General features: G+C 42.8%; 1 protein-coding gene and 1 long non-coding RNA gene across 3 annotated transcripts in view; one reads left to right on the forward strand and one right to left on the reverse strand.

The window, feature by feature from the left end:
- Nucleotides 1-27,226, forward strand: part of LHFPL6 (LHFPL tetraspan subfamily member 6) — a 270,020-nt gene that overhangs the window by 217,818 nt on the left and 24,976 nt on the right. For both annotated transcript variants that reach the window (XM_082435036.1, XM_082435035.1), the window contains one exon: nucleotides 23,011-23,109. In XM_082435036.1, coding sequence (XP_082291162.1) covers nucleotides 23,011-23,109 — 99 coding nt within the window. The remainder of the gene's footprint in view (nucleotides 1-23,010; nucleotides 23,110-27,226) is intronic.
- On the reverse strand, nucleotides 9,971-12,963 carry LOC309647599. The gene is made up of 2 exons (XR_014256182.1): nucleotides 11,859-12,963; nucleotides 9,971-11,536 (listed from the first exon to the last, which is right to left on the reverse strand). It is a non-coding gene; the product is annotated as an uncharacterized lncRNA (long non-coding RNA).

The raw sequence follows: 27,226 nt of genomic DNA on the forward strand, positions 1-27,226 counted from the left end.
GATTCTTTTGTGAAACCTAAATTTTAAAAAAACAGAAAGGAAAGGCTGAGTGTGTATATCTCCAAAAAGTTCAGAAATGTTCATACTGCTAATCTTTCTGCTTTAGCACCAACGTAATGTAACCCCTGGTGAGAATAGGCACAGATGGAAAACACCCCTCTCCAAACCTTTTTGAACCTGACAGCATGAGACGGTGAGGTCATTTCCCCCTGTTGACTCCAAGTGGCCCTAATCTGTATCCTGATGAAGCTGATGAATTTCTCCTCTTCAGTGAAAACAGTGATGTTCTCAGTTTTAAAGGAGAGAAACAGAAAGAGGAACAAACTGTACTTTGTTTTCTTCGTTTCTAGTTTCCACTTTCATTGTTATTTATATAAGAGGGTTCATGCAAGTGACTTTGGCACTTGTGTGCATTTTTTTCAAAGTCCAAATAAATGTTGTCAAATTACTCACATTTGAAAGGACTTTGGGGGCTCTATAATTGTTGGACTTAGAATACTCAGTTTGTCTGCTATGAATATTTTCAGTTACACTCAACATAGTTGTGAGACCAGAATTTAATGTCACATAGCTCTACAAAGGAATAATCCAAACTGGTTTTCTGTATATTAATTATAAGATGGCTTGATTTATGTTTAAGTGATCTTTTTCTATAATGTTTCACCCTCATCTATTTCATTAGTGGTTAAGCTTGAAAATAGGCGAAACTGAGACATAATAATGAGAAGAAATCAAGAAAGATGAGAGTAAACACAGTGATTGAGGCTGACTGGCATTTTGGTGCTGGGAAGATACAGAATGACCTTACTCATGTCAGCCATTCTTATAATAGTCTAAAAGATCTAAAAGGTGTCCCCTCTAATGCAGCACTGTCCAACAGAATTGTCTGCAAATGATGAAAATGTCTTATATCTATGCTGTCTATGCAGTAGACACTAGCCCTGTGTTGCTATTGGAGATGTGAAATGTGGCTAGTGTTATTGAGAAACTGAATATTTACTTTACATTTTGATTACAATCAGGTCAACTTTTTTTTTTTTTACAAGTGAATGCTAACAAAATATCAACTGAAGCAAAATCTATCGTGCTGAATCAGTACACATTATCGCCATCCCTCTTTTTAAATATGACTATTATTAATTTCCCCTTCACTTAGATTTGCTCTCCTGGATCATATTTTATGTATGTGTTTCTTTGTTTTAACCCTGACAGTCAAGAGTCCTCTGATCTCCAGAGCCCTTCCAACTCCTTTTGGGTGTTGATAACGATGGAATTCATCTTGCCCAAGACACAACAGTCAGCATTAGGCATATGCCATAACATTTTGACCTCTCAGTGAATTTCTTTCTTTTCTGCAGCTTGATCTTATAGGACACTATCCTTCCAGGCACCATGCTTCTCCCACTTCCACACAGAGGAATTAATAATTCCTGCCCTGCTTTCCCAATTCTGCTGTCATAAACTTGCAATTAAGACATACCTACATAAATATTTTTGATACGAATTTAGAAAGGACCTGTGCTCCCCCCTTTCTAATTGTCTCCTTCCTAGCTCACTTTCCTCTTCTAATCAATGCTAATTAATATGCTTTTCTTGCTGTCTTAGAACCTTCTGTTTTAACATCCTTCTGTTCAAAGAGGCTAGACTTAGTTTCCCTCTGAATCCTTCAGATTATTTTGAGCAGAAATGAGTATATCAAAACCGCTTTAGACTGTGACTTCTGTACTCTTTCTCAACAAGATGGCTGCAAGTACTATAAAAATGTGGTTAGTAACAGATTTTAATATAAGCAGCAGAATAAACCAGATTGAGCGTTAAGCTCTTTTGGCTTGCAAACACTTGTGTTGAAACTTTGAAAGCCCGGGGTTGGAATTTTTATAGCGTCTGAAAAACCATAGGGTTTTAAAAACTTGAGTTCTTGCACTAATTATTGGCTCGAGGAAAGACTTGCAGTTGTGAGGTGGGTTGGCCGCACACATGTCAAATGATTGTAAAAAGTGCCCTGCTGTATTAGAGGCTGGTGGTACTTGGCTAAATCCTATCGATCCACAATATCCAAGAAGGCAAACTAGTACCAGCAAAGATTCCAAGTTGGTTAAACGCAGCCCTTCACTGAGTCACCTCAAATACGGATGAGTACAGATTGAAGTGGCTTTATGGCTAACTCTTGTTCTGCCCTGTGCAGAAGAGCCTTAGCGCTTAGCACATCGAGAAATACGGATATTAATGTCTCTCATGAAGGTAAATTAAAGGCAGAGCCTCACAGAGAACCAAGTGTTTCATGGCACTGCTGCTTTCTTTTTAATAATTTCTTTTTCCAAAGAGCTCAAAGAAACTTACGAAGCTTTCTGGAATCTTTGCCTAACATCCTCAGGAGTTGGAATTGCTTAGTCAGAGGATCAAGAGGAAAACAGGCAAAGGAAGAGCAGCCCTGTTTGGAATAGGGTTAAGGATAAAAGTCCTTTCTTCTTCAGCTTTCTTGAGTATTTCTCCTCCACATTTCCCAGCCATGGCAATCACAGGAGGAGTGCAAATGGAACACCATCTGAAAACGGACCAAAAAAGTTACGAAAGATGTGTATAACAATGAGGTGTCTGCTGAGATGCTGAGATCCTGTCTCCACCCCTGAAACACTTTTTATGGCGTCCTAATGCCACTTGGCAAGGCTGTTGCTTCTCTTTCTCTCCCTACACATGATGCACACGTTGGTGAACACTTAGTCTCCCAGACCTCAAGATACTTCGGGAGTTAAAGCTTTAAATAAATGGTAATTTCGAAATAGATTGGACCTTTCAGAGCACCCCCCCCCAAAAAAGGAGGGGGGCAGGAAATGGGGCTAATTTTCTTCTAAGCAGGAGCTCCCAGAAATAGGGTTATATGGAAATAGGAGCATCAGCTTCAAAATAAAAGCCTGCATTTGGGAGAAGGGAAGCTCAGCAATCCTGCAAACTAGAATAAAGAGGAGAAAAAGTGGCCAAACCTTGAGATGCCAGAGGAAAGGGGAATATATGACCTTACTTTACCTTCTTCATGGATGGCTTACAAGGATTAATTAAGTAAAAGTCTGTAAATTTCTTTCAGCCTTTTGGCGAAAGAAGCTATTTAAATATAAATTATGATCACACAGCTTGCATCTCACATGTCAGGCACGCATGGTTAGCTGCGTCTGATCTGTTCAGTTATGCTTCCTCCGGGTTATAAAGATGAGGACCCCTGATCGACCTTCGTTCTCTGACCCAGTGGTAAGTGAGGCAGAGATTTATGGCGCTACCTGTGGCATCGGAGTGCAGGCAGCCTCTTTGAACCTCGGCGCCGTGCCTGGAGAAATCAGAGCCTCTGTGTATGTCTCTTCTTGGATGAGTTTTCTTAAGAGACATAAGGGATGGGGGCGGGGTGAGGGGCAGGACTTGGTTAGTAAACTGAGAAAATACCAAGTACCACTTTTTTCTTTTAATGCACTTTTCCTTTATCAACTTATTGCCTAAGAGGGTAAAAGAATTGAACAGTGAGAGAAGAGAATATTTTTGACCAGGTATAGTGGCTTCCTGGGGCTGCTGTAAGAAAGGACCACAAACTGAGTGGCTTAAAACAAGAGCAATGTATTCTGTTGCAGTTCTGGAGGCTGGAGGTCTGAAATCGAGGCGTTCGCTGGGTTATGCCCCTCTAAAGGTTCTAGGGAAGAGTCCTTCCCTGCCTCTTCTAGCTGCTGGTGGCCCCAGGCGTTCATGGGCTTGTGGCAGCATCACTCCGGACTCCACCGCCGTCTTCACAGGACCGTCTTCCCTCTGTGTCTGGGTGTCTTCAAATGGCTGTTTTCTTATAAGGACACCAGTGATATTGGATTAGGGGCCCCCTCTCTTCCAGGATGACCTCATCTTAACTAATTACATCTGCAATGACCCTATTTCCAAATAAGGTCACACTTTGAGGTACTGGGGGTTAGGACCTCAATATATCTCTCTGGGGAAGGGGGACATAATTCAACCGATAATACTAGGGTAGGGTAGTTTCAAAAATACTTAGGAGCTGCACCTTCCCCGCATATAAAATATCACGTAGAAGCCCAGTATGAGTGCAGATCAGAGCAATGCTGCCCTGGTGGGAGCAGTAGTGGAGCCTGGGACCTTCATGCTTTCCACCCCTCACCTCCCACCCCACCCTGACGTCTCCTCGCCCCTTCCCACCTGAGTGCACGCTCTTTAGACACCGTGGAGAGCCCCCCAGGGCTTCGAGGGGCACAGCATGAAAAGCTGTGGAACTGATATACATTGGGTTCCTTTCTCAAGTCAGATCCCATTCCTTGATAGCAAACAGCTTTAAGAAGCATAAATTCTGAAAACAGTCTGTTTACAAAGCTTGTTTGAAAGCAGTTGCGTTTCCTTTGTTTATTGGTTTTAATAGAAATGAAATGGGCTCTATACTGGAAACAAACCTCCTTCAGTGTCCCTTTGGTCTTGTCACCAGCAGCCCTTCAAACAGAGTTGGGGGCTTCCCTGCTGGCACAGTGGTTAAGAATCCACCTGCCAATGCAGGGGACACAGGTTCGAGCCCTGGTCCGGGAAGATCCCACATGCCGCGGAGCAACTAAGCCCGTGCACCACAACTACTGAGCCTGCATGCCACAACTACTGAAGCCCACGCGCCTAGAGCCCGTGCTCTGCAACAAGAGAAGCCACCGCAATGAGAAGCCCACTCACCACAAGGAAGAGTAGCCCCCGCTCGCCACAACTAGAGAAAGCCCACGTGCAGCAACAAAGACCCAACGCAGCCATAAATAAATAAATAAATAAATTTATTTTTTATAAAAACCAAAACAGAGTTCGGTGAAAAGCTTAATACAGATGAGGGGTTGCTTTTGTTTCCCCCTAAAATTGAACGTCCATATAATATCATGGCATTCAGTTCACCCTCTAGAGTCGAACTCTCTCCTTTCATAAAAATTGGGAAAGTAGAAGCTCATCCTTGGAAGGATTGAAACAGACAGATTCACTGCCAGTCCCTCCTGCGGGGCAGCACCAGGTCCACCAACAAAACCAATTATTCCTCACCGGAAACTCTGACGGAGGCTTATACCACATCCCACCCTGAACGATGGAGCCCTCTGGAATAGTTACCCAGGCTCCTGGGAAGGATGCAGACTTGCTTATCAGTCTTTGGGAGGCTGGGATCCCCTGGCAAGGAGACAGAATTGTATATTTTAGATGGCTAGGTGCTGCTGGAGGGGCAGGCTCTGGGAAAGAATACACAGGACAGCCCAAGGGGAAAGTCCTAACATGAACTCCATAAAAGGAGGCTTTAAATGGTCTCAGCTGACCCATATTTTTAGAAAATTGTTTTGACTCAGCCTGCCTGACTGTAATACTATTGCCAGAACCAGCAATGAGAGGGAGATAAACATGGTGTTATGATCTTTCTTTTTGTGCCTTCCATGAAGTCCTGGGTGGTACAAATCATGCTTGACAGCCTTTGATTAGCAGCTGCTCAGTTCCACTTGGGAAGGGAGGCATTTATGTGAGGCTCTGTTCTCCCTTCATAAATAAGCTGGAAATTTCGATGTTGGAAATAGTTCCCTTGGAGGAAGCCTCGTCTAAACCATTTCTTTCACATCACCAGAGACTGTTCTGTTTGCAGCCTGTGGGGAGCAGTGGCTGGCATGGTGGGGCGTGATGGGGTCCGTGGGACCAACTGGAGAAGTCTCCCTCTCACTCATTGGGTAGCACTAGGTGACCTCTGAACCTTTTTGAATGTGATGTGCCCTGTGCCCATCAGCACTGGTACTTTTTTGTGTGACAATGTGATGTTGCAGAACAAGCTTTGAACAGAGGGCCAAAAGATGTCATTCCATTTCTGATTCTTTTACCAACTATGACTTTGAGCATTTCATTTCTGATTCCTTTACTGTCACTTCATCTTTTTGAGCTGCAGCCTGGATTCATAGATTCATTCTTCTAAAACTGAGCTCATACATACACTGAAAGAGAAAAGGTCTTTGGGATTGACATGTATGCACTGCTATATTTAAAATAGATAACCAACAAGGACCTACTGTATAGCACAGGGAACTCTGCTCAATACTGTGTAACAACCTAAGTGAGAAAAGAATTTGAAAAAGAATAGATATGTGTATATGGATAGATGAATCACTTTGCTGTACACCTGAAACTAACACAACATTGTTAATCAACTATACTCCAGTATAAAAAATTTTTTAAAAAGAGAGAGAAAAGGGTGCTTTGCTATGCACATGTGAAGCCACAGGATGAACCCCAAATATCTTATGGGAGCATCCATTTTACTCCAACTCCAGTTTGGAGAAAGCATTTTTACACAAAAAAATAAGGCTATAAGTGGAGTAGAATGGAAAATCCCACAGTAATTTCTCAAGTCGAAAAAGAAGACCTATTTCAGAGGAGGACTGATTCAAGTAGGACACTTGACTCTGTAAGGTATGAAATTCACTCCTCTTGGTCCTTAGGAATATTTTGATGGCAGATTTTGAGAAGCACTAGCTTAGATCATCTGGAGGGTCCCTTTCAGTGCTTACATTTGAGAACTCAGTTCACAAACATTAAGGTCCTTTTGCTGACTGAATAAAGATCAACTTCCTTGGCCCAGAGTTACCAACCTCCTCAAGGTCACTGACCACATCCCAACCACTTGGCCACTACTCTCCTCTACTCCCTTGGTTCCCAACTTAGTCTAGTTTCATTTTCCTCAAGCCTGCCTTGTACCTGTCCATCTCCAGGCCCCCCTTCTTCACCTGGCATGACTCCATCTACTTATCAAAACCCCATTCATCTTTCAAAGACCACCGTCTCTTGTTTCCCACCCAAAATTAACTGATTTCTATGTTAACTGTTCATTTTGCTGCTAGCATCACACAAGTACAAGCTTGAAATATTTCTGTGTTACTTCTCTTTCTTGCAGATGCTAGAATGAATGGACCTTCTTCAGGTTTTTAATTTTTCCACTGTGTAAGCACCATGCTTTGCACAGACCCAAAAGTCCACCAGCTCAATTAATGAAGCAGACATCAATTAGTATTGTTTTCTCTACCAAATATATATAATGTATAGAAATATATTTCTAAATATATCTCATTAGACCTTGGGGATACATCTGGTGTTCAGTTTTAAAGTCTTTGTGTAAAATTCATTTTCAGGTAGCTAGCTAGATCAGCAGGGTAAGAATGAGAATTCCTGACTCTATCTTCTGCTAGTTTTGCTATGTGAGAAGCAGCATTTATCCATTTGGGACTTCTTTTTTCATTTATTTTAATAAGTTTCTTAGGATAACCTATTTGAAAAAGATCCCAGTGATTTCTTTGTGACTGCTTGCGATAGTATTTTAAACACTCAGAGTATTTTTTTCTCATTTCTCAGTGAAAGACTTTGTGATCACATTTCAATGTATGTTTTAAAATATTTTATATTTTTAAATATCAAAAAAACACATGACAAAATATGGTACTTTAAAAATCGAATTAAAATTTTAAAAACCAGTATTGGACTGACTGGAAACAAATTCTCGAGTCCTTTCAAAATGTGTTTGGGACCGATCAGTAAATCACAGATGGAAAAGTAAAAAGCGTTGGTTATCCTTGACATTTCAAGAGGGAAAGAAAACAGAAAAGGAAAATCATTAGAGCTGTCTTGAAGACATTGCTTCCAAATTGTTGTCTGTCAGCTATTCCAGATGGCTTTACTGTTTTTTAGTGGAACTGATGGTATTTTAAAAAGACCTGAAGAAAATAGATGCGGTTTTTCTTTCCTGATGTCTCAGACGGTGGATGAAGGAAAAAAATATCTTTCAAGAACTGTTTTAAGTGCATTAGCCGCCTGTACCATCTCATGTATGGCATCCATCAATGATCTTATGGTATCTTCATACTCTCTAATTTTTTAGTGGTGAAAAACGTACCTTATGAGTATATAAGTAGTGAGAATAGTATATATGCTAAGCCAGAAAGTTAGTAGAAACCTGTTACAAGTGTCTTATATATTCTAGTCAAAAGATATATATGTGCATATATAATTTGTATATATTATAATCAAATAATAATATAAGCTAGATATATACAATCATATATAGAGTTTGTGTATATGTGGGCATATGCACACATATGTATGTATGCATGTATGTATATGTGTGTGTGCATATGTATATAAAATAATCCTTATTTATAAACAGCTCTGATATGGATTTTATTCCTATTTTACTAATGAGGAAACATACTCGAGAGAAAGGCAAGGAAGTTACTCAGGATCCCGAAGCCAAAAGAGAGATGGTCAGACTTCCAAGGCTGTGCTCTGAATCATCCCACGATATTGTAGCTGTCTTTGTGAAACCTGTGCCGTATTGGATTCTCACTGTGGCTTCAGCATCAGTTGTAAAAACCTAGATTTATGTCTAGCCTCTGCTACGGTAGTTTGTCAAGATAAAAATCCAGGCAGCCTCATGCTTTAACTTTTTTGTTTGGAAGCCAAGTATAAGGAATATCTGCCATCAGAATATCTAGATCTCAAAGAAAAAGTGGCCTATTGGTGCATTATAGGCTTGTTTTCAGTACTACACAGGATTTTCATTTGATAGCCTCTGCATTACATCTTCAGAAGTATTTTAATCACTCTTTCCATCTGCTGAAGCGTTGAGGCTTCAAGTGCAGACAGCACAGACGGCTCCTCGATGTCAACCTGTAGAAAGCCTTTCACTAACCATTCATTTCATCACCTGTAGAGTTTACTACTTTTTCAAAATGTGCCCGACATTCTACTTTAGTGTTGTCATGGGGTCCCTGATTAAATACTTAAGGACCTTAGAAATAAATAGGAAGATAAATCATGTCCAACCGTGATACTTTTTTGTTAAGTCCAGTAGAAATGAATGAATAGGGTTTGGAACACAGAATCCGTCCATCCTTGGGCACTTGATGTATTGGTTAAAGACACTAGTGGGACGGGAGGTTTTACTCTTCCTCCTAAATCTTGTTGTGTTAGAACTGAAACAGGTTTTTAAAATGGAATTTATCGTAGGAAAGCTGAAGTAAAAAGCCCCAGGCCTCTCATCACTCTTCTAGAAGACTCCTCTACCCGAGTTCTCCACTGTCTTGGGTAACTTTATGATATTAGGAGATCAGAAATAGGGAGGGAGATATTGCCCTCTCTCTCTGTGCTTTTCCTGAGTGATCTCCAGGGAACCCTCCCCTTTCCCATGTGAACATCAGCCGTCAACCAGGGCAGAGGCTGGCTCCACACTGAAGGGCCTCTGGCTCCCAAGCCATCTGCCCTTTCTCTGCGACAGGCTTCTTCCAAGTCAGGACCCTGCTTGAGTTAAAACCTAGCCATGCCCTTTCTCCAGACTCTTTGGCTAGAAATAATAAAAATAAGTTAATGTTTTTTGCAGCCCTATGAAGAGGTTCATTCTCTGGTCCCTTTCTCCCCAACCCACAATCCTGCCCCTTATTTCTTCCAAAGGAGTTTTGTTACTGATACTCTAATAGTTCCCGACTCAGCCAGCCCCCTCCCTGAGTCCCCAGATGCACAGCTTCGTTGTGTATGAATGCGGTAAACAGCGTAGTTCCTCACGGGATCCACACAGAACTGGGGCAGCTTGGTTTCGCTGTTGTCTCTGTTCAAACAGGACACAACCCCCAAATCTACTCTGATTCTTGCAGGAGATGGTGTATTGCAGGAGCCTCTTTTCCAGGCAACTCTGTCTATACACTGCTGGGCCCTCAGTCCCTTCACCAATGTCACTGGTGTCAGCTCACCCAGGGCCTCTGGGAGAATTACACAGTCAGATGGGCAGCGATGTGATTTCCCACACCCAGGGCAAATCACTCTAACAGGCCCGAGGGTAAGGACACTGGGAGTTAGTGATTCAGGAGGAATCAAAGCAAAGATCGGTACGCATGTCAGGGGAAGGCTCGGAGGTAGCTGGGGATGGCGTTCTAGCTTATGATGTGATGTGTTTATTTATTTATTTTTATTTTTGTCTGTGTTGGGTCTTCGTTTCTGTGCGAGGGCTTTCTCTAGTTGTGGCGAGCGGGGGCCACTCTTCATCGCGGTGCGCGGGCCTCTCACTGTCGCGGCCTCTCTTGTTGCGGAGCACAGGCTCCAGACGCGCAGGCTCAGTAGTTGTGGCTCACGGGCCTAGTTGCTCTGCGGCATGTGGGATCTTCCCAGACCAGGGCTCGAACCCGTGTCCCCTGCATTGGCAGGCAGATTCTCAACCACTGCGCCACCAGGGAAGCCCATGTGATGTGTTACGATGTGTTCTCTGTGAGGCTTCAGACACGTGGTGTCATCTGCCCTGCAATCCCAGCAGAAGTTCTGCAAACCTGTCCAATAAGCAAAGCATCCTGGTGCCGGGGTACTTTGTTCTCATAAGCCACTCTCGTACACATTAAATTTTAAAAAGTGTTTATTGCTTTTCCCTTCTCTTTCTTCCTTATTTCATAAGAGCAAAACTACTTCTATATGCTCTGCACTCTGCTGGGACATTTTATCTAATCCCCTCAACAGCTCTGTAAAGAAAAACTGGTATATACATTTTAGAGATGAAATTCTTAGGGCTCAAATTTAAGAGGCCTCCTCCGTCAGTATCTATTAAGTAGCACACTCGGTATTTGCATACAGGACTCTCAGACTCCAAAGGCCTTGTTCCTAACAGTCCACGTCTTGAATATCTAGGTGAGTGAGGGCAAGTGACCACAGTTAACCAGCATGCACTGACCAGACCAGAGTCTGCTTTGGACTTGACGTTGCACATCCAGGGCAGGGGTGGAATGTATCCAGGCTTGCAGTATAAATTTACTTACACCTGGGTGTTTTTGTTTGTCTGGTTTTTGCTTTCATGACTTGGTCAGACTTTCCTAACAGGATATTGTTGGAGCCCAGCCTTGTTCCTAGAAAGCTTTCACGTTGCAGCGTGATGATTCTGTGCACCCTTTTTTTCTTATTTAAAGAGTATTGGGAGCGATTCGTTTTGTACAAAACAGCAGGCATCCTTGAGAGAAAATGTGTCCACTGGAAACTGAGCTGCGTGGCTGGGCTGGGCTGGAACTCTTTATGTTGTTGTCATTCTGGGTTCGGTGAAATGTCTCTTGAAGCTCTTACTGGTATTTCTGGGTCAGACAGCAGAAGCACGCTGATCCCATTTTAGGTCATAGGGTGCTTATTTGAGAAATGTGGAAAGCTTAGAGGTATTCCTTGCTTTAGATTCGTATATAAGTTACTTCTAGGTTGATGCGTCCCCACTTAGTGCCATCAGGCCTTAGGGATGCAATGTTGTGACAGTTGTGGGTTTGGGGTCTAACTTTTGCGTGTACCTCATAGGTCTGTGCAGACCATTGGGCCAAGGGGAAAAAAAAGAGAGTGGAGCATGAATAATGAAAAGGAACTTCGTATGTCCTGATGTTGAAAACCTGTGACAAGCATCTCCCTAATCCCCCTCCCCCCCAAAAAAAGATGCCTTGATGGATCGATAGAGGAATGGAAAAATGGAAAGACAGGTGATAAAGCAAATTTTAAAAACCTGTTAATCAGGGCTTCCCTGGTGGCGCAGTGGTTGAGAGTCTGCCTGCTAATGCAGGGGACACGGGTTCGAGCCCTGGTCTGGGAGGATCCCACATGCCGCAGAGCAACTAAGCCTGTGAGCCACAACTACTGAGCCTGCGCGTCTGGAGCCTGTGCTCCGCAACAAGAGAGGCCGCGATAGTGAGAGGCCCGCGCACCGCGATGAAGAGTGGCCCCCACTTGCCGCAACTGGAGAAAGCCCTCGCACAGAAACGCAGACCCAACACAGCCAAAAATAAATAAAAAAAAAATAAAAAAAAAATAAAATAAAATAAAAAAACCTGTTCATCATAGAACCTAGATGGTGGGTATCTAGGTGCTCACGATACAATTCTTCCAACTTCGCCCTAAGTTTGAAATTTTTCATAACATAATGTTGGAGGGAACAAAGAAGAAATGTCATAATCCTTCGCTGTAGAGCTGTGGTCTTAGTTCCAGAAAATATATTTATTCAGAAGATGTAAGCAAGCAGTAAGGCAGAGCCCTCTGCTTTTCTTAGGCAGTTTTTGTTTGGGGGTTTCTTGTAAACCGGTAATTATCTGGAGCTGGTAACGAAGAAGTGGAAAGCAGCAGGTAAAAACAGAATGAAATGTTTGCAACTCCCGTGATACAGTATTATTATTAATACTGATACACAGCTATTGATACCATTTACTGAGCTCTTGTCTTATGCCAAGCCCTGAACTGGGCACCTTTATTAAGCCTTTTATTTATTTCTAATAACAATGCTAAAGATATGGGCACCATTAGGTCTATTTTATAGATGAAAATCTGGGTTCAGGGAAGTCAGAAGCTTGCTGTTCGAGGTCACGCATCTGGTGAGGTGGTGGCAGGATTCACACCTGCCGTGACCACCCCAGAGCCTGCACTATTCCCACTGGACCCTCGCTGCCCAAAGTGTGGCGTACACAGCAGCCTGGGTCTCGCCAGGAGCTGGTTCAACGTGCAGGAGACCCAGCCCTGCCCTCACCCTGCACAACCAGAATCTGCCCTTTAACAAGCCCCCCAGCTGTTTTGTGTACATGTCTAGTCTGAGAAGCACGGTCCGAAACCACGTTCCTCTGGAAATGTGGGACTGTGTCTTTCTTTTCCTCTGGTGTAACACGGGACACCTTAGGGTCAGTGAAAATTAGGGTTTCTTTTGTTTCAGAGCTGGAGCTGCAGCCCTCAGCCTTGCCAGCTCCCTTCCCAGCAGCCTCAGAGTGAAGGCAGTGAACCAAAGCATAGAAGCAGGAGTCCGGGGCCCTGAGTTCACAGTGCCTCTGATTATCTCCCCGGGGACCCTCAGATCTGCGCTCTTGTCTGTGACTCCATCCTAACCAAGTGGGGACATCAGTTCTGGCTCTCTGTCTGCCTCACAGAAAGGTCACAGTGCCTTTAAAAGTAAAAAGAGGGCTTCCCTGGTGGCGCAGTGGTTGAGAGTCTGCCTTCCAATGCAGGGGACAAGGGTTCGAGCCCTGGTCTGGGAAGATCCCACATGCCGCGGAGCAGCTGGGCCCGTGAGCCACAACTACTGAGCCTGCGCGTCTGGAGCCTGTGCTCCGCAACAAGAGAGGCCGCGATAGTGAGAGGCCCGCGCACCGCGATGAAGAGTGGCCCCCGCTTGCCGCAACTAGAGAAAGCCCTCGCACAGAAACGAAGACCCAACACAGCCAAAAGTAAATAAATAAATTTTAAAAAAACAACAACAACAAAGTAAAAAGAAAAAAACAAAAACCACAACAGATGAAAGTATTATTATCCTTAGAGTTGTGTGTGGATCCTTTGCCTAAGCGTGAGGGTCATCAGGCTGTGGCTGTTTCAGTCGTGCTTACTGAGGTTTGCATGGCTGATAGGACTGCAAGTGTTCCTGACTCAGTTCTACGAATATCCTTGCTGGAACCCTCTCTGCGTTCTGTCTAAGAAGAGGACCTTCTCTGAGAGAAGTACAAGCACACATTGGCTTGAACCAAATCCACCACCCTCCCCTACATCAGCTCAAAGTCCGAAGCTTAGCAGTAGAGACCATTCATTGAACTCTTACTGTGAGTATTGTGCCCATCTCTTTACATACACTATCTCATTTGATCCTTGCAATAACCCTGAGAAGGAGGTCCCTCCCGCCCCCATTTTACAGATAAGAAAAGTGGAGACCTAAAGAGGTGAAACGGTGGAAACGAGGTGCTCTTAACTACTGGGGTTAGAGAGATGTTGCTTTCGAGCAGATGTAATTTACCAGAAAACTGTCACATAGGAATTACAGAATCTCCCCCACATTGCACTGTTTGAAGCAACTTTAATTTTTCTACCAATGATTGCCTAGGACTCTAGAAAGAGCAAAGACGACAAGTCACTCCTAGCTGAAATCAGCTTGTGATTTTTCACCCTGAGCTAAGGAGCAGGTATTCTGGCGCCTGGTGTCTTTTGTGTCTTCTGCTGCATGAACTGGAAAAGGGGAAGACATGAGAATCAAGGAGCCATTTTGGAAAATATTTTAAGAGAACCTGAAGTATATTCTCTTCTGCAGGATGTTTTCAGCAAAGAAATAGTTTTATTGTGATTTGTAACAGTATTTTTGATAGTTCAGAAGTGGTCATGTTTCTTTATTATGTTTTAGCGTTACGATGAGATATGCTTCCCTTGGCTAAACTTCTCATGAGGGAGAATCCATTTCTCATCTTTATGCCTCAACGTGCTCTATGTGGACAGAGCTCGTTGTGTGCTGAAACTCACATCCGGCTTCTCCCTCACCAGCACCCAGGGAAGCGGGGATCTGTAGGGTTCGCAGGAGCCTGTCCCTTGTCTTTGGTAGCAGGCAGCAGCAGAAATGCTCCCTGTCGCTAAAGCAGAGTCAGTCGTAGAGAATTGGTGACTTGAAATCTCTCCTGATTTTTTACCCCATTCCTACTTCTCCATTTATACACAGGGTTCAATACACGTGTGAACATGGGAGGTAAGGTCAGAGCTGGAACCATGAACACTTGGGGATCTGGGCGTCATTAGAAGGTAGTGGTGAGGAGAATTAGCTCAGACTGGCCTAAAAGTCAGTGCCTGGATCTACCATTTCGTAGCTGCATGAGTAAGAACCTGCTTCTCTAAGCTTCAGTTTCCTCCTCTGCTAAATAAAGGCAATTATCTATTACCTATTAGATAACTATTATATAATTATTTTGAAGCTTTTGTAAATACTGAATAAATAGTATCACTACAATTGAATATCATCTATTATCTATTAGATAACTATTATATAATTATTTTGAAGCTTTTGTAAATATTGAATAAATAGTATCACTACAATTTAATATCATCTATTATCTATTCGATAACTATTATATAATTATTTTGAAGCTTTTGTAAATACTGAATAAATAGTATCACTGCTATTTAGTATTTAACCAATATCATGAACCAGTGAGTTGGATGCAAGTAAGCCTACAGTAGAGTTTCTGGCCTTTCAGGAAACGTGATACTTAAATAACTACAGTGCAAGGTGGTAAACCGCAAATAAATGGTACAGAGCGCATCCCAGGAGGAGCTCACAGGAGGGAGTGAAACCTGTAGCTCACTGCTGGGGTGGCCAGGGCAAGCTGCCTGTTGAGGCTTCTAGACCTTAACAGCTAGTATGTTTGTGAGTCTGAGTGTAGGTAAGTAAGGAATAAAAGTGTCTCAGTTAGAGAGGAGCGATTCAACTTTCAGAGATGAGGTCATTCGAGACATATTCAGAGAACCAGTGGTCCCCAGTCCGATATGCCTTGGGGAACTGGCCAGGGTGCCTGAGCCATTTAATGGGACCGCCATGACCTGGCTTTAGCCAGCTGGGTGTAGGCCCAGGATGGGCATATCTTTCAGTTATTCAAGAGAGTCAAGATATCTGGACTTGCAGGTGAAAAATCTGACGTAGTAAAACACCATGTTGTTCAAATCCAACACGTATGGCCTGAACTCAGGTTGTGGGCAGGGAGTGTATGAGCTTGGAGTGGACTTATGTCCAAGCATTGGGATCACGATAGGTGGAAAAGAGCCGTGGGCTGGGCCCTGGGGGCCCTGGGGTTGATTTGGGCTCTGTGTCCTTGCACAAGCCGCCTCCATCCCCTGTGCCTCAGTTTTCAGAAAGCACTGTGAAAGGAGGTACGGCTTACGAGAGCCTCACCAAGCCTCTTTCTTCTAGAATACTTCAGTAGTTTCCTCCTCATTGTGAATTCAGAGTCCGAAGAGTTATAATACTGGCCCTTGCCCTTGTGCCCTCCCCACTACTGGATTTATTTTGCTGTTACATTTTGTAAAAGGACGGTTATCGAGGGCTGAAAATGGATGAATATCGTGTACATAAATTAACATACGGTGACTTGGAGATACGCCAGCCTCTTCCAAAGAAAAGTCCAGATAACGGGCTACAAGACCGAGCAGCTTTCATGAGAAAAGTAAAGAAAACAATTTCCCTCGGTGCTTGCCACAGAAAGGAAGATAAAGGAACTGGAGGACGGATGAAAGTATCCAAAAAACATAAAAGATGAATTGATGGGAAAGGCTTGTGTGACCCCTCCAGGGGCAATAGGTGGAAAAAGTCAGGCTATTAAAAAAAATAATAAACCATGGAAACGAATGGAGCAATAGTCATGGAAAAAAAGTGAGATCACATAAAATCTTTCAAGAGTGGCCTGGAAAAAAAATAAGACTTTATGAGTTTAACACGAGGACTCTATTCTTACCACCTGTGGGGAGCAATTGGCATTGGCTGACTGGAGGTTTGTTTTGCCTTCTTGGCAGGAGCCGAATTGTTATGTTAATATTCCGTTGGCTAAGTGTGAAGTACTGACTGAATAGAAAAAGGTTTGCAGAAGGGAAAATTCCCAGCCTCGGGTTCTTACTTTGACCATGGAGCTCTTTACAAACTTCAGACTTCACACTCAAATTCTGAAAAATAATTAATATCATGGCAGGTATCTCCAGCGTGGTGCGAAAATGAATAGCGTTTCCACTGGGACCCTCTCTCTCCCCAAGGTAGTTTACCGGCAGGCAGAGTGTGTCCTAAGATTTAGGCCCAGGAGCCCATGTGGGGCTAAAGGCAGACCCCTTTGATAACACAGCATCACAGCGCAGCTCCCAGCATCCACCTTTCTGCATTTATCCGGGCTCTTTCTTCTCCATTAACACTGGCTTCTCCTTCAAGGTCATTCCACTGACCTGACTCTTCAGACATTTTAGTTATCTTGAAGAGGGTGAGGCCAAACCCTAGAGGACTCAGGTTAAAATGGCCTAATAGTCAATGCATGATTCAAATGTGTGTGCGTGTGTTTTAATTTATAAACTATTGAGTCATTTGTTTGGATTATTATTTTTTTCCTTTTTTAGGAAGCAGTGTCTTTCTAAATCCCCAAGACCTCCTACACAGTGACCTTTCCCATGGTCTGTGATGTCCTATAACTGATTCCAGTGAGGTGCCCTGTGAAAACTAAAGACTGAACTAATTTACACTAATTTGTGATTGACTCATGATCCTTTAAAAGTTGCAAAGTCTTTAGGATTGCAAGAATAGACTTCTTCTTAATTGCAAATGAGCCTGTAGCTGCAAATGAGTTCACACCTCCTCTAATCACCTACCTCTGTTACCACCTTCCTCAGGTTGTTTCCTCCGATTCACAGCCTCTTTCCTCACTTCCATTCCTATATGCACAGATTTTCACAGAGTGTGACTTTTTTTCATGATGTCTGTAATGGCAGTGAAATGGGAATTCGGTTAAAATACCACGTAATTAAGCCCCATGAGGTAACCACAGGGTTTATAAATGTAATAGAGAAAATCCACGTAAATAATATAAAAGTTTGTGAGCCAGAGATTTTAATTGAACCGTTTACTCCCCAGGAGCAAATTAATCAGCTAGAACCATAAAAACTCATTAGGTCCCGAAGATTTCATTTGGGCAACCACTTCACATTCCAGAATATTTTCTGAGCCTCATTTCAGCACAAAGTATAATATCTAAGTGATATCTAATTCAGGGATTTTCAAACTATGTTTCCATCAAACATTGATTTCCACAACATGGTCTAAGACTTAACACTGCTAAAACTGAACAATGGCAGATTTCTTCCATTAAAAGGATGTTCTCATTTTTATGGGTTTTTTTTTTTTTTTTGGAGTATAATTGCTTTACAATGTTGTGTTAGTTTCTGCTGTACAAAGAAGTGAATCAGCTATGTGTACACATATATCCCCTCCCTCTTGGACCTCCCTCCCACCCCTACCCCCATCCCACCCACCTAGCTCACCACAGAGCACCGAGCTGAGTTCCCTGGGCTGTACAGTAGGTTACCGCTAGCTATCTGTTTTACACATGGTAGTGTATATATGCCAATCCTAATTTTCTCTAACTTTACAATATTAGTAACTCAGTATAGACGATACAATTCTAGTTGATGCCAATATAAAGGCAGTTAGTTAACATATGATGTATCCTCTTTTGAAATCCACACTCTAGAAGTTAATTAGCATAAGTTCCCTAACCAGAGATCTCACCACAGAGGCAGTTAACACAAAGCCTTTTAATATCACTGTACTTACCCCAAGGTTTAGTAATTGGCATAAATTGTATTAGAGATCATTTTTAATTGAGAAAATGGATGTTTAAGTAATGGACAGATAGAAAGATTCGTATCAGCCCCTCTGCCCTTGCACAAGTAGGGCACGTACCAGCCAGGGATTGGCCAATAGAAGAAACCACTCTAGGTATTTCAAGCAGCAGGGAATGTAACCCAGGGATTTAAAGTTTCACAGACTTACCAGGAGGTCTGGGGAAGTGGAGGTCAGAGAAGCTGTTTTGAAGAATTCAGAAGCTCAGGAAGTGCAGGGATCAAAAATGAGGGCAGGACTTCCCTGGTGGGGCAGTGATTAGGAATCCACCTGCCAGTGCAGGGGACACGGGTTCGAGCTCTGGTCCGGGAAGATCCCACATGCCCGGAGCCCGTGCACCACAACTACTGACCCTGCACTCTAGAGCCCGTGAGCCACAACTACTGAGCCCGCGTGCCAGAACTACTGAAGCCCGCGTTCCTAGAGCCTGTGCTCTGCAACAAGAGAAGCCACCTCGATGAGAAGCCCGCGCGCCACAACGAAGAGTAGCCCCTGCTCACCGCAACTAGAGAAAGCCCGCGTGCAGCAACGAAGACCCAACAAAACCAAAAATAAATAAAATAATTTTTTTTAAAAAATCAAAAATTATCCAAAAAAAAAATAGAAAGTGAGGGCAGCTGATGATCTGCCCTTAGAGAGTTGAGGCTGAGAGGGATGCCAGGAAGCCACACCCCAAATATCATGTCTACTGTCTGCACAAGAGCATGTCATCTGGCTGCAGCTGCCAATGGGGAATAGGGTTTATTCCTCCCTTTTACCTGCTCATTGACGGACTATGAGCCAGAACTTCTGCTAGCAGGAGAGTTTTTGAAACGTAGTTTCCTGGCTTCTAGCCACCCATCACCCCCACCCACAAAGGGAGAATCTAAAAGAGTAAGGATGACTTTGATTGTTAACAAGCAGTCTCAGGCATAGGTGTAAGAATCTGGCCAGCCCAGTGTCGGGGAGGAAGAAATTTTCCATTACCCTTCTAGGTTCTTGTGGCTGGCCTAAGAATTAAATTGACTTGACATGAGATAGATTAAGAGGAGGAAAATCAAACAAACGTTTAATAACATGTGTACATGAGAGAGACTCAGGAAAAACTGAGTGATTCCCTGAAATGGCAAAACCATCACTGACTTTAAATACCATCTTCAGCTAAGACAAAGAGAATGCTGGGGGTTAGTCCTTTGGGGCTTCAGAGGGGAGGAAGGCAATTTACATGGAGATGGAGAAGCAAATGTTTGGTAAATATATGTTTACTGGGCTGGGCAGAGACAGTGGGACATAGAGTGGACTCTGTTCTTTAATCCCTGCGTAGAGTTTCCTCCACCACACTTGCCCATATTCTTTGCAAATATCTCTGGTGATAGCTGTATTCCTGGAACAGGCCCTCTGTCTACATTCTTTTAGGCAGTTAAGGGGAAGGTCAAACGTTCTTCCTGAATCTTTCGGGCCTTGATTGTTTTTAGTTAGAAATAATCCACATTCCAAAGGGACATTTTAGAGTGGCAAGTTTTTTCCCATCCTTTTGAAGTGGTGTCTTAGGTCTAGAGCAGCCCTCTCCAGTAGCACTTTCTGTGATTATGAAAATGGTCTGTATTTGCACTGTCTAATACGGTAGCCACTAGTGCCATGTGGTTAGTAGGCATTTGAAATGTGGTTAGTGCAACTGAAGAACTGAATTTTATTTGTATTTAATTTTAATTAACTTAATTTGTTTTGTTTTGTTTTGTTTTGCTGCACCGCGTGGCTTGCAGGATCTTAGTTCCCCGACCAGGGATTGAACCCAGGCCCCGGCAGTGAAAGCACCCAGTCTTACCCACTGGAGCGGCAGGGAATTCCCTAACTTAAATTTAAACTTAGATAGCTACATGTAGCTCCTGGCTACTGCCTGGGGCAGGGCAGGTGTAGAACTTGACTCCTGCAACTTCTCCCATTCCGTCAACTGAAAGATACTGTCTCATCTGACCTGAAGTGTTCCTGATCCTGCTAGCTGAATAATTGTTGTATTTATTGTGTTTTGAAGGTATTTGTTAGAGTGACTATCTGATGGCGTTGGGGGGAGGGTTTCACTGAGTTTAGAGTATTGGTCATCTGATCGCTTTTTGTGCCAGCCTGCTAGTAAACAGTTGTTGCGTAGTTGGCTGAATTCGGCCCGAGACTTGCTTTCACCTTAATGTATAATAGTAGTGAGGTAGTGGGGAGGCCAGATATTTACCTACAGAACCTAATCACTGCAACAATCACTTAGCCTGAGGAGTTTGCAGCGTGCACTTTTCTCCCAGAAATGTTCCCCGCATCTTCAGAATCTGCAGTATCTTTGCTGTTAGCAAACATTAGCAGATGACACAACAACGGCTACATAAACATGAGTACTAAAATCCAGATAAGCCAGTTGCCCTCCACTGAATACTTTTTTAATGTGAGCATATGCTCATGGTATTTTTCTTTTTTTAATTCTTACACCTAACACAGGTTTCCTATGTATAAAATTATTTCTAATTTATATGGTTGACTCCACATTTCTTAGTGTTACAAAGACAGCCCAATATTCTATTACACAAAAGAACCCTGACTACCAAGTGTTGTACCACTTAGAGAATCACAGGCCCGTTTGCTCCATAATAGGCACTTAAAAGTTCCTCTCTGTTTAGTCTCGCAAAATGCTGGGATCCTTATACTGGACGAAAGCGGCTTCTTGGGCGGGGAGGGGGATGAATTGGGAGATTGGGATTGACATATATACACTAATATGTATAAAATAGATAACTAATAAGAACCTGCTGTATTAAATAAATTAATAAATCAATAAAATAAAAAAAGAAATTCATATAGACACAACAACCTGCATTGGATAACTGTAAATAAAAGCAATTCTTTTCAGAAGTTAAGAATAAATTCTGATAAAAACAACAACAAAACAGAAAACAAAACAAAAAACAGCGGCTTCTTTCATGAACACATGACATATTTTTCTGCCGTACTGTAAGAACATCAGCAACTGAGACTGTTTAGCATTTGTTTGCCTATCAGATAAAGGGAATACTGATGGTTTAAATTTTACTGTTCTTCATTTTACTTCCCCTTGAACGTTTTATATCTCACTGCCTTTCTGCATGAGTCATCATTTAAACATTGCTCACCAGATCTCAAAAAGTGGTGTTACTTATTAATTTAAGAACTGAGTATCATGGAAGTGATGCCACATTATTTATTCAACATTCATGGAATTCAGTTTACACAAACTCTGGCATCCTCATTAATTCTCTCTTTACCTGATGGTGGATAACACTAGTTTGGAATTGTCTTCAGAATGCTATAAATTTTATCCTAAGGCAAAAAGCCTAAGGAAACTGGTCACAGGGACATTTGCTTAGTCAGCAAACCTCGTATCATTGCTTTTTGAATTATTCTTCAGCCTCAACACAATTCATATTTACACAGTTGCATACAGGTATCCTGGAATTTGTGATCTGCAGCTGCAGTGATTCTTTGCAGGCATTCCCTCGGATCACAGCCCTTCTGCATTAGATGCTCGTTTGACTGCGGTCTAAGGGATGGATCGGAGGGAGGGGCAACGGGGTGGAAAATGTGTCTCTCCACACAGCTGGCATAGAGGTTGGGGGAGTGGGGTGGAAAGCAGCACCTCCTTAGATGCCTGTGAGGAAACAGACAATTTGTACGGGTTACAACTACTCAAGTCATCCACCAGGGGCAAGGGAGAAGCAAAAGGGCGACAGGAAGAGACTCAATCCAGAAATACTGAAGGTCTCCCTTAGATGCCTTTGGGGACGCTGTTGTTCGGCCTATACGTTACCACATTAACAGGTTTTCTAATTTAGGGGCCTCCCTTATTTAGCGCCTTTTAACCCACAATCCTGCAGACAATCAGACAGTGTATGCATTGGTCCCACTGGCTCAGCACACTTGTGGATTTACGGGTGATGTTAATACTCGCTGACTGATGTGACAAGATGATACTTTCAGATTAGCCCTCGGATTTGATTGGTCAGTGCTTCAGTCTCATTCAGCTTCTCATAAAACCATATTGTTGATAGGTTTTGGTGCAAAACTAAAGACTCACCAATCGAAAGCTGTCCGCTCAGGGTGAGCTGCCATGATACCTTGACTTAAAATAAAACCGTCACTTGCTTTAGTTTAATCATCAAACCTTTTGGTCTTCGCTGCAAGAAGAACTGAAGTCACAGTAAGCGTCTGTGTTCTTGAGTATTTCCAAGATGCGTGGACACTTGGTGATTCTCGGCTTCTCAAGGGAGCATGGTAACCGTAGCATGGTCCACGAGTTCGGTCAATGTGCTGAAGTGGTTCATGAAAATCTTTGTGCTCTCTCCGTCCCTGGTAAAATTCGATGATGCTGAAACATTCTATTTTGATTCTTAAATTGGAAAAAGCAATCTAATGAATGATGATGGATAACCGATGAGGCCCTTTTGCTGGCTCTCGAATTACTTGTTTACATGGATTGAGGGTGGAATGGGTTGGCTTTTTACAAGAGTGATTAAAAGGGCTTCTGGACTGTACTCCCTAAACAGGATTTGCAAGGCTTTTAATGCCTTAAAAGGGGAAGTTGGAACCAAACTGAGCTGTCTGTCAAGGTTGTTCTTCCCACCTCCCACCCCCTTTTAAGCAGACTTGGAATGTTCTTGGAATTAAACTGAACTTAGGTCACTAAAGGGAGCTTGGCTGGTTGGTGCTTTCCCAAAAGCAGACCCCATGTTCCGTTGTCATATTGCCTATATTGATTTTTTCTCCCTTGTACCTTTATCTAGGGCTGCAGAGGGGCATTGCTAAAGTCCTGTCGTCTTTTCTCTTTGCAGGCTTGTTGATCGGTGCTGGCTGTGCCCTGTACCCCCTGGGCTGGGACAGTGAGGAAGTCCGGCAGACTTGTGGCTACATTTCTGGCCAGTTTGACCTGGGTAAGTTCTCTTCATGGATAGGACTCCTTTTAGGAGAGAACCTTCTCTGATCTTTCCTAGAAGGAGAAGGTGGAGGAAAAGGGATGGGGAAGAAAAACACATCCCAGGGTTGGAGCCAGCAGACACGTGTAACAATACACATACATTCATTTATTCAACTGTTTAGTAAAGAGCTATGTATAATCTACTGTTGGCCTGTACTATGGGAAGTACTGTAGATACAAAGAAAAGAAATGGTCCTTGCTATGAGGAGTTAATATTCATTAATTAATTCATTCAGAATCATATATTTGAGTCATTTCATGCACTAAAAACAACTCTCTTTGGAATTCACTGTCTATCTGAGAAGATAAAGTAAATAATATGATCAAGAAAATGACAGGGCTTCCCTGGTGGCACAGTGGTTGAGAATCTGCCTGCCAATGCAGGGGACACGGGTTCGAGCCCTGGTCTGGGAAGATCCCACGTGCCGCAGAGCAACTGGGCCCGTGAGCCACAACTACTGAGCCTGCGCGTCCGGAGCCTGTGCTCCACAACAAGAGAGGCCGCGACAGTGAGAGGCCCGTGCACCGCGATGATGAGTGGCCCCCACTTGCCGCAACTAGAGAAAGCCCTCGCACAGAAACGAAGACCCAACACAGCCATAAATAAATAAATAAATAATTTAAAAAAAAAATGACAGTCAGTGCTAAGGAATCTAAAGCAGTTTCACTCCAGGGTAATACACAACTTTGTGAAAGAGACGGGAATGGAGCTGGGTCTTAAAGTGATGCGTGTGGATTTTCTGGCAGGCAAGGATTAAAGTTCAGCAAAGCACAGGGGAGGGATGAAGAAAGCTCATCAGGGGACCATAGAGACCCAGGAAATAGGGTCTGTGATTAAGTAGGCCACAGTTCACACCTCGATGAAGGGCTCATGATTTTTTCTGTGTACTAATCAGAAAATTTCAGATACTTCTCACTTGTACAGAGAATGTATTTTACTTACTTGGCAACCTATAAAAATGTTTTGCATAATACAACATGGTTTGTACCATTATAATTTGTAATGGTTAGCTAATATTTCAGTTGGTTGAGAAACCTACATTTACTTAACCACTTGCTTATTTCTTTCTAGTTGGGTATTTTGTCTACTCGGTTTGTGTTACGTAAACATACTGTAAGGAGTAGTTTAATGAATATAAGTCTCTTGACTGAATTATTTTCTTAGGATGTTTTTCTAGAATTGGTGTTAACTAGACCGAAGATTATGAGCCCATAAAACACTTATTGCCAAATGATAGCCAACATATTTTTCCCTAATATATGGATAGACAGATTAAGTTTTTGACAATGAGCGCATAATGAGTTACTAACTTAAACATCTATCTGCTTTTCACATTAAATATTTCTAAGTAGAAAAATTTCGAGGGAACTGGTCTAACGGCAGTATTACTATATCCCAATTCATTTAAAAAGTTTTTGTTAGAACTTATTAAAAAAAAAAAAAAAGACACTTCTCTGGCAGTCCAGCGATTAAGACTCCGTGCTCCCACTGCAGGGGGGCGCGGGTTCGATCTCTGGTCTGGGAACTAATATCCCGCATGCCACGTGATGCAGCAAAAAATAAATAAATAAAAGAACTTATAAGAAAAAAATTCTGTTGGATACTGAGAAAAATGGGCAGATGTGATATCATATAGAAAGTCTGTGAATTTGAAAATGAAGCAATTTTTGTTTGACTCAATGGATGACAAACACCTGCTTCCCTCACAATACTACTGGCTCTTTGGGGTAGAGGAGATGGTGCCTGAAATACCACCCAATTTGCATGGATAAAAAATAAGAGATTTCCCTCTGCCCATTCTTCCCTCATTGAAGGCAAAGCCATCCTAAGGCTAGATTAGTTTGTGATTGTTGTAAATGCAGAGAAGGGGAAAATGCTGGCACAAAGTTAACCGCTAGGCTATCCTGTTTTTTTTTTTGGAAAGCAAACTGTGTCCAGGGGAGATATTGCAATACAGTGTTTGGCATTTTTCTTTCTCTGGTATTTGAGGGATTCTTTGCTGTTTCACACAGGCCTCAACTTGGTTAGGATTCTGTTCTTGCTGGTGTCCTGCTGTTGTGTTTTGCCGTATTAATTAGCAGGTTATAATGAAACTCAGATCCTGTTTTTGCAGTTTTCGCTACCGCACCCCAGGATTTTACAGCTTCTCAGCGCTGAGGATGAAAAATTTGAATGTCAAAATTAACTTTTAAAACAAAACACTTGCCTCTTTCTTTGCTAGTGATGATAATTTTCTTATGTTATAAACTCACTAAAGCCATTTTAGCAACCTTCAAATGACAGCGTTGTTTTAATTTTGGCCTTTTTAGTTTTAAATTTCTCTTAGATTGGATGATGAGAAAAAAAATCAAAACTGGCATTATCTACAGATAAAATGAGTTCTGGGTCCCCTGAAGAAGTATTTTGGGTTTATCGAGTTGCATTTCTCCAGGTTACTATTAGTTTTCCAGACTCTGTGATCTTTTCTTCCTAAAGAAGACCTAAAGGGAAACCGTGGCATGGAGATGTCACCACACCTCTCCCACCGAACTTCCTGTGTTTTCTGTCTTTACGAAAGTATTCCCGTTCTCTGGAACACTGATGAGAGCTGAACTTCAGGGAGTGAGTGACGTCAGAGATTACGGAGCAGACGTGAAGGAGCCTAGGGCTGGGCTGGGGGCCGCATGGGAGGGTGAGCGTTCTCCGTAAGGGTGACTCTGTAGCCCCGTTTTAGTGGCGTTCACGCTGCTAGCCATGGCCGTACCGCCTGTGCCACTTCTGAGAATCTGAGCTCGTTTCTGCTCCTCTCCATAGACAGCGTGTGAATGAATCTTTCCTCCCGAGGGTCGGGCAATGTTACTGATGTTATTAAGGTTCACGGCCTCCTTATAGTGGAATGTGGGTGCATTTCTTGGCGTGCCGGTACTGAACCGTGATTGCTGTCTTTAGAGCAGGGGTCCCCAACCTGTTAGGAACCGGGCCGCACAGCAGGAGGTGAGCGGCGGGCGAGTGAGTGAAGCTTCATCTGCCACCCCGATTGCTCCCCCGTTGCTCACATTACCGTCTGAACCATTCCCCGCCCCCCATCTGAGGAAAAATTTTCAGGAAACCAGTCCCTGGTGCCAGAAAGGTTGGGGACCGCTGCTTTAGAGCATGTCCCCAAAGAAATCATTGTTGCTTTTGTTCCCACTTTGGCAGATTATTTAAGGAGTGCATTCATTCAATTATTCAGCAAAGGAATATTTATAGGGTGCTTTCGATGTGCCAGACCTTGTGCAAGGTGCTGGGGACATGGCATCAGGAACGAATTTAAAAAGACACTATTTATTCCCCTCATGGAACTTAAAAACTAACAGGAAAGGCACATATACTTGAATATATATATATATATATATATATATATATATATATATATGTGTGTGTGTGTGTGTGTGTGTGTGTGTATGTGTGTGTATATACACACACACACACACATATATATATATGGAAAGTGTGTTAAAAAGGGTCAGGCACTGTAATGGGCATTGTGGTTGTCTTGCCAATATTATTCCACTCTAGTTGGTCAGTCTAAGCCAAAGTTTGGCAAATGTTTCCATAAAGAGCCAGAGTCAGATCATGAATATTTTCAGCTTTGCAAGCCATATGGCCAAGTACATGGTAAGACAGTTCCTATATGAATGGGTGTGACTGTGTCCCAATAAAACGTTATTTACACAAACGGGTAGTGGAGCTGTAGTCTGAGACCCCTGACCTCAAGCAAAGCGTCCCCCTGATGTGCCAGAAATGTGTTCATTCCATTTGTGCTGATTTATCGATTCCTTCAGTCGGTCAGGATATAGGACAGTCCAAGACTTGGCACCGAGCAGCCCCATCCAGTTATCCTAGTGTCCTTTGTAAATACTACCATTTTCTTGTTGTGTCGTGTTGTGACATAAGGTGTGAAAAGCACCATTATTTAAGCTTGGTCATCCCACCTCGTAACACTAGCATGGAAAGCTTAAGCTCATTTGGGCGAGTGAGACTGGAGATGTTTCCAGAGGCTTCTGAGAAAGATGGAATCACATGCCTAAGGAAGAGGCTTCAGAGGCCATGG

Source organism: Balaenoptera physalus (assembly GCF_965194825.1).
Source record: "Balaenoptera physalus genome assembly, chromosome: 18".
Lineage (NCBI taxonomy): Eukaryota > Metazoa > Chordata > Mammalia > Artiodactyla > Balaenopteridae > Balaenoptera > Balaenoptera physalus.